Source organism: Dendrobates tinctorius, unplaced genomic scaffold (assembly GCF_039654945.1).
Source record: "Dendrobates tinctorius isolate UK_male_01 unplaced genomic scaffold, ASM3965494v1 ptg000044l, whole genome shotgun sequence".
In the NCBI taxonomy this organism is placed as follows: domain Eukaryota; kingdom Metazoa; phylum Chordata; class Amphibia; order Anura; family Dendrobatidae; genus Dendrobates; species Dendrobates tinctorius.
In genome coordinates, this window is record NW_027361712.1 from 5,234,761 (window position 1) to 5,243,465 (window position 8,705).

General features: G+C 40.3%; 1 protein-coding gene across 2 annotated transcripts in view; it reads right to left on the bottom strand.

The window, feature by feature from the left end:
* CNTNAP4 (contactin associated protein family member 4) overlaps positions 1–5,018 on the bottom strand; it is a 1,095,419-nt gene extending 1,090,401 nt beyond the window's left edge. The window contains exon 1 of one of the 2 annotated variants that reach the window (XM_073575315.1): positions 4,412–5,018. In XM_073575315.1, coding sequence (XP_073431416.1) covers positions 4,412–4,496 — 85 coding nt within the window. In that variant the 5' untranslated portion in view covers positions 4,497–5,018. The remainder of the gene's footprint in view (positions 1–4,411) is intronic. The other variant, XM_073575314.1, reaches the window with a different exon arrangement.
* Positions 5,019–8,705: the final 3,687 nt, after the last annotated feature.

An 8,705-nucleotide genomic window follows, 5' to 3' on the forward strand; every position in this document is an offset into this window, starting at 1 on the left:
GTGCCTTCATTTTTTTATTCCGCTTGTGGCAAATAAATTATAGGACAGTTATCTTTTCAGCAGTGTGAACTGCATTATTGTATACTGTACCTCACTTATTTCTCCTGTAAATGTATGACTAAATTGACGACTTTCCCTTTTTTCACTTGGACCCTACTCAGATAATCCCTGGCAACTAGAGTTGAGCAACTTTGGTCGGATCGGGTTTCGTGAAACCCGAATGAAACAAAATTTGAGTCGGATGAAACTGGTCCGACTAGGGCAAAAAAGTCGGAGTTTCGTCCGAAACCTGACCCCAAAGCAAGTCAATGGGGAATAAAGTCGGCATTGAGTGGATGAATGTCATTCGCTCAATGCCGACTTTTATTTCCCATTGACTTGCATTGGGGTCAGGTTTCGGACGAAACTCCGACTTTTTTGCCCTAGTCGGACCAGTTTCATCCAACTCAAATTTTGTTTAATTCGGGTTTCACGAAACCCGATCCGACCAAAGTCGCTCAACTCTAGTGGCAACACAAATGGGATTGTGTCAGAGAGAGTAGAAATATGACTAAAGGCCACCAATAAACACTACATTAAAGTTGGCCAAACCTGTCAATTTCAGCTGGTTCGGCTGACCATCTGATATGTACGGGGGCTTCCCAAATCCCCCCAATAGATGATCAGATGGTTTCTATTTCAACAATGAAAGCTTTTGTTTTCCGAAGAGATGAACCGTATCTGGAGGTATCTGTTTTTTTTCTGTCTCCCGAACAATAAAAGAAATGAACCAAGCTCTTGTGTGTATGGGCACTTGGGAGTTGTGTAAAGCCAGATTTAAGGATACTGGAAATAATAATTCCTTAGCTCAATCCATCGCTTTTCAGGATGAACAACAGAGGACTAGCAAAAAAAAAGTAGAGTTGCCAGAAAACGTGCGATGGAATAGATATTTCATGTGGAATTGGTTATTGAAAGAGACATGTCAAGACAGAAGTTTTGTCATTTCACGTGGACTATCACTGTGAGTTTTAGTACATTATATTGTATAGTCTATATAACTTGAAGCATAATATATCCTATGGAATCACTAAAATAGCCCATGAAACAATGTGATGCTATCTTCGGGGAAAAAAAGAGAACCTTTACTCTAATTTCAGACACCTCTGTTAAATATACTGTATTGTCTTCCGGTACTGGCAAAAAGAAAGGCAACGATAGGAAAATAGAGCTACCTGTAGCAGTATCGATGTAGTTTCTGCACAGTCACAATTACCCATGCTCAATAAGACAATACAATTATTTCTCACCTCTAGTGTTGTGAAACTGTGTCCTTGACTAATTCATACTTGGTGAGAAATGTCTTTTATAGGCTATTCAATTTCTATTTCTGCTGATTTAAACTTAACCGGTCTGCAGAATATATTTTAAAATTCTATTCCCTTCACTTTGATAAAAAAAAAACATGTTATAAAGAAAAGCACAGCAGCAATCCCAGGTTTCAAGATCTAAGAGCTTGTTTTCTTTAAGGTATTGGCATTGTGATAGGCACAAAGTCAATGTCAGGTGGAGTCTCAGCCGAGTGAAATGGGTTTCGTTTAGGAAAGTTCTCGGTCAGCAGCGGAATCCTAATGTTATTTTTCCAACTTCGACGAATTGTATCGACATCTGGGTCTTAAAGAAATGCTTAATTGATTCACAAAAGTTTTTCTACAACATTAGAAGTTAAAAGCTTAGCTTAAATCCTTAAAAAAAAAGTTACTAATCACTTGTCTGTAAATGAATAAAAGCCTATACATTAGCAATCCCGATATCTATCAAACCCTTCTGGTGTATTCTATGTAGATATTGATGTAAAAGGGCTGTATGTAATACAATGGTTCTTTTAAATGCCATTATAATTCACAAAATTAGGGATTCTGGTAGATTTGACCCCTGTCCCATGGAGAACACAATTATGACACATGGCAAATGCTGGTCTACTAGATTAACCAAACCGATAGTATTTTCTTTAAAAAAAAAGGACCTTCATGATATATATACATTTTGGTCTGTGATATCTATCTCTTCCTCTCATTAATCTCATAACTTTATTTTCCTACAAGTTTAAAGAATTTTACGCACCGAACCCCATTAATGACAAATGCCTAGTTTGATGTTTTGGGCAATTCTCTCCATTTCGTCACGGAGCATTTTTCCACTGAGACGACACTGTACTTTATCTATTAGCACTTCACGACCCAGTTTCAGTCTGCCAGCCAGGATCTGATTTACTCACTGACTGATTTACAATTTCAGGGACTAAAACAGATAAAACAGCTCTCAAAGAAGTAGCCGATTCCCCAAACTTGTTTTTGCAATTACTTTACAACTGAATGTGAATACCTGGCCTCTCCATTTTGTGATTTTCCCCTCCATTAAAAAAAATGAGTCCCCAATGATAACAGATTTTTAATACCAGATCTATAATTACAAGCAATTTAAATACTCAAATATATCTTTGTAAACTATCTCTATTAATTTAGACTATGGTGGCTAAGTGGCTAGCACTGCTGCTTTGCAACTCTGAGAACCTGGATTCAAATCTGACCATGGACAATATCTGCAAGGAGTTTGCATGTTCTCCCCGTGTTTGTGTGAGTTTCCTCCAGTTTCCTCCCATACTCCAAAGACATACTGATAGATAGGGAATCTAAATTGTGAGCCCCAATGGGGAGAGTGATGATAAGCGTTAAGGAATACGATGGCGCTGTATAAGCAACAGATAATAAGTAGCAAAATATATTGTATCTCCATCACAGTGGTAATGCAAGTTTAAAGTACGACTACAGAAGAGTAAATGCACTACATAGTATAATGCTACCTGTGCTATAATGGCAGCATGTTTATTGCATAAAATCAGATTAATCTACGAATAAACCATATTACATGATGATTTCAGAAATGATTTCTATATCATGCCTGGTTTACTGTAAATGACTCTGTGAACACCATTTTCTCTGCATTTCTTATGTGCTTCTGTAGTAGGCACTTTGTAGCATTTTAATATTTTATTGCAGCAGCTTGGGCTCCTGGAATTGTTAGAGTGACCTCTAGTGCTTCAGCTGCTATGTGCTACAACCACACATTGTCCTAGTGGATTCCTGCACAATGGCTCCTTTCTATCCCATGTCACTTACTATGTCTGACTTTGTTTGGCTACCTGCAGTGGTAAATTCAAATGTACAGAATTGGTAAAAATCCCTTTGCATATATACTGAGCAGAATTAACCACTTACTCACCGTCGCTAAAATCCCCAAGTATGAATGAAGAAGTGTTAGCAGTGAACACTGCACTGATGTCCCATTGTAGGGATTATTGGGTTAGAAGCTGCTTCTCACGGCCTTGTATAAATGCTCCAGAATAGCTGGAGTCTACCCTGCCATCCCTAAAGTCATGTCCTTAAAAAAAATGTCACTTCAATATTACACCAATATTTGCAAAATGTGACATTGACGGAAATTCCTAAGTCTCTCCATCACCAGACTGTAATGTAAAGCACATGTGGTCTGTCGGATGCATTGGAAATAAATTAAGCAAAATAAGATGGGGGAAGGCAGCAAGTACCAGATGTGGCGTTATAAAGGGGAAGGATCCGGCTGCCAGGATAATATCACAAACATCACATTTTATTTGCTCCATTGAAAAAGGGAATATACATGCTTTACAAAAGGTTGAAAAACCAACGCGTTTCAAATGCTACAACATTCTCAGTCCTGGCGTATATATATATATATATATATTAATTTTTTAATGGATTAACTAAAATTTGATTATTTATGTATATAAAATGGAAGCTGGACCCTTTACCTTTCTTTGATGTATGTGCTGTGGTGGGCTGTCCGGCTTTCCCGCTGACCGGATTCATTTTGGAAAGTTGGGTCATTTTGTTTATTTGACCTCCATCCCGAGCAGCAGTCAAGCACTACAAGTACCATATATCCAGCGTATGTCTATGCCATGTGAGGACTGCTGAATCTAGGGCTCAGTGAATGGGTGTGATACCATCAGCTCTGGCTCAGGACACAATGTATTCCCTTGATGAGGTTCATTATCGGGCTACAAGTGACACAGGATGGGATAAAGTGACACATTACATTATGAGATGTGATTAGCCACACGGCTTTTGGACTCAATATTACACTAGACACATACTGTAAAGCTGTATTATAATGGGGCATGTAAACTTTCCCACTTAGTCATGTAGTGCTGTACTGAGGACTTGCAGCTACATACTCAGTACAGAACCCAACAGGATCCTTCAGGAGACATCACTAAGTCCTGACTTCCCCATAGTACTGCAGGAGCCAGCACTTCAGCACCTGGACAGCGCACAGTCACAGTGTGCCCATTCCCCACTACACCTGGAAAGAGGGAACGTGGGATACTTACAATTACTGGCTGTCACCACAGTCACTGTATCATTGACCAACAGCAGGAGGACCAAGTTCCTGAAGATCGAGGTAGCAAAATCCATCCTTAAATCCACAGAGTACAGGAAACTGGCGGCTCCTTGCAGGCTCCGGCACTTCACCACTTGCCCTTTGCCTCTTCTGCACTTGATGTCTAGCAGTGATTTCTAGCTGGCAGGCAGCTGACACTAATGTAGCCCTGGGTCTTCTCACAGAGGCACCAGCTCCTTCTGCTGCAGGTCCTGCCAGCACCAACACCAGTACCAGCACCAGAACCAGCAGCACCAGAATCAGCAGCCAGAACCAGCACCAGAACCAGCAGCACCAGAATCAGCAGCCAGTACCAGAACCAGCAGCACCAGAATCAGCAGCCAGAACCAGCAGCACCAGTACTAGTACCAGCAGCAGCAGCAGCCTCCTCTGGCTGGAGAATGTCTCCACTTTCACACCATCACTCAGGGCTAACCTGTCAGCCTGGCTCCGGAAGCTCCGCGCTCACTCTGTGTCCTGCAGCCCCTTGTGGCGACAGCTGGGAAATGTGACTGCGATGAAATGCAGACGCTCCAATATCAAGCAGCTCTGCACATGTGCGCAGGACGGAGGCGCCTGCAGATCTGTCTGCTCCTCTCTGCCCAGAGCACTGCATGGGGCTGTGCAGGGAGAAGGTGGCGACAGAAGGCTGGCACAGCAACAACACTAGGTTCAGGCTGAGTAAGGTGATAGAGACATAATAGATAGAGATAGGAGATAGATAGTGAATAGATAGATAAAGATGAAAAAGCAGATGGCACTCCAGTAATACCAAAAAGAAAGCGAACTTTAATCAGTTCATGTGGTGTGACGTTTCGGTTGCAGTGAATCTTTTTCACTGCAAAAAAGGTTAGATAGATAGATAGAAAGATAGAAAACTTTCTGTCTAATTTTCCATCTATTATCTATTGTATCTATATAAGAATAATAGAACAGCTCAAACCTATAAGCACCTGGGGTGCCGGCCTCCCACACTAGGAATCCCTTCTTGGCAGAACAGTAGAGAAGTAGAAAAAAGAGGCAGCGCCCCAATACTTATTCACATATAAATAGATCTTCAGCTAGGAAGTCCTGTTTGTATTTGGATAAGTATTGAAGTGCTGCCTCTTTTTTCTACTATTATCAATCTCCTATCTATCTCCTATCTATCTATCTATCTATCTATCTGTATGTCTATCTATCTATCTTTCTGTATGTCTATCTATATATCTCATATCTATCCATCTCCTATCTATCTATCTATCTATCTGTCTGTCTATCTTTCCATCTCATATCTATCTATCTCATATTTATCTATCTATCTATCTATCTATCTGCTATCTATCTCATATCTATCATCTATCTCTCCATCTGCTATCTATCTATTATCTATCTATCTATCTCATATCTATCTATCTATCCTCCTATCCATCTCCTATCTATCTCATATCTATATGTATGTCTATCTATCTATCTCACATCTATCTATCTCATATTTATCTATCTATACATCCGCTATCTATATATTATCTATCTATCTATCTGTCTGTCTCATATCTATCTATCTATCTTCCTATCCATCTCCTATCTATCTCATATCTATCTGTATGACTATCTATCTGTCTATCTATCTATCTCATATTTATCTATCTATCCCATATCTATCTATAGATCTATCCATCTATCTCCTATCTATCTATCTATCCCATATCTATCTATCTACACACACATTTATACATACAGTATGTTTATAGCTATGTGTATAGATGTATATGTAATATTGGTGCATGTATGGTTGTGCTATATACATGTACATAGGAGCAATGTGACATTAATCAGAGCTAGATGTCTCAGCCTCTGTCTGTGTGTGCTCCTTCGCCGTATAGACCTCTTCACCTGTCTATATATTATGGATTATTAGCAGTAAATATGTGAGTGACATTGATATTTCCCCCTCCGTTGATTTATAACCGATGCAGTGACAATGTTTCTATCAGATCGCCTGATGTTTAGCATTCTGAATGTTTTCAAAGTCATTCGAACTGTAAATTGAAAGCTGCAATTTTCATCTAGGTGCAAAATGTAATGATCGGACAAAGTGCAGTAAAGTATTAATACCAGACACTGAGAGCACAGCTCAGGAAGCCGGAGAAGCCAGGCTGGGCTTTCTTTTCTGCTATAGATCTTTTTGAATAATTGTTAGTGCACATATATAGAAATACAGGGTGATCTTATCTTTCCAGTAAATCGGTGGGGACCATCTGAGGGATTCACCTAGCGGCAGAGTTCACACTGCTGTTTGGGAAATATTTGCACTTTTAGATTGCCATCTTGTGGCAGAAGAGAGTAATGCAACCAGCATTTGGTGCAATAAGTTCAAATTCTACCTTTCTGAATTATTATTGTTTTTCCATTATTCTCATATTCCAGTGAATATATATTCATTCCAAACATTTCCATCACTTAAATCACTTACCTCGGTGCATCAAACCTTAAAGGGAGTCTTTGAGTAAAGAATGATAAAACAAGTACAGGCCACTGTCTAGAGAGGAGGCTGGAAATAGAGACAAAGTAGGTGTGAAGTAGCACTTAAGTATTTGGCCATACTAAGGGTGATCTGAGTAATGGCGTCCCTTTAATGCGACCTAACACAAAGCATTACGTATGATAGAAAAGTTTGGGGTATGGTAAATTATGTCAATAAATAATGGAAAAATCTTGAGTTTCTTTTTCAATAACAAAAAAAATAAAAAAATTCCTTGTATGAAACTTGTACATATGAGCAGCATAAAGGAGCTTTCCATCTGATAACCCATTCCCAAAGGCATTGATCAAGGTCAGACAAAATTTACACTTCGATCACACAATCTTGTAGGAGATCGAGCAGCAAAATATTTTTTTTTTTTATAGATTTCAAATGTGTTCCTCCTTTTGAGGCTAATGAGCGTATACTTGGCGTGGATAAAATCTGGATCTTTAGCTCTGGGCAAGTCAGCGCTATTTTCCGCTAGAATCAGGCAGACTATGGAAACGACACTTTTCTCAAACTCGCATGAGAGAATCACATCACAGGTGAGGAGACGGAGAAAATACTTTCTCCATTCTCTGTATCTGCATAAATCAGACTGCACTCGGATGACATCCAAGTGCAGTCAGAGATTTCACATGCACCCGTAGACTTATATGTGCACGTGATCCAATTTGTGGAGACACTCAAAGCATGCTGCGACTTTTTTTTCTGCAGATCTGCACTGCCCCACAGTATTCAACGCTATCATATAAAACATCTGCTATCATTGGTCTGAGTTATACGCTCGTCTGAGTGACCACTAAGGGGGTAAATAGGCTAAGTACCCTATGTTATTTCATGCACTATTGCCATTTATTTACTGCAGGATATTTACTTATTTTGTTTCTCTCTTAGGCTTTGTCTGTTTAGGCCAGTGTGAACATGCACCAACATGCTGGATGCATGCTCATTTATATACCCAGTCAATTCTTTCAGTCTTACTGTGCAATGTGAGCAAGCTACCAATCAGAGGCGGGGGTGGGGCTACACAGATCAGCCTGACTGAGCTGTACGTGAGCTGTAGTCACTAGAGTTGAGTGAATATCTTCGGTTCCCCGCCTATTCGACGAGCTATAGAGCTTACCGAATAAGCTACAGCGGGAACCCGGATACCTGGAGAGTGCCAGCTGAACAGCTGATTGGCGCCTCAGCTGAATGTATCGCGGCTGTGTGACTGTCACAGCACAAGCATGGAGAGTCCAATAAACAGGCAGTGCCTGTGTTCAGCCGGCACACTCCAGGTATCCGGATTCCCGCTGCAGCTTATTCGGCAAGCACTATAGATTGCTGAAGAAGCGGGGAACAGAAGATATTCGCTCAACTCTCATTGTCACGCAGTATAATCTCTTGCTGATTGCATTGAAACTACACCACACAGGCTAATAATTGACACATCCCAAGAATCAGGGTCTTTTGCACTCTATTATGCTATTCTTAGAGTAAATAACAAATACCTGCTGACAGATTCCCTTTAAATGGTGGATTTGCTTTCAGTGACATGACTCATGTCAAAGAAGGTGCTGTGGGCTCACCTCCTCGAAGTGTTACCATTAGGCTGGGGTCACACTAACCTGCGCAAAATACGGTCCGTAGTTTACATGCGTAATACGGATGAATGACCCCTAAATAGTGCTCCGTAGGTCATCCGTAAGCAAGGTGCGGTCGCGTATTTTGCGCATGTCTGCATCCATATGTA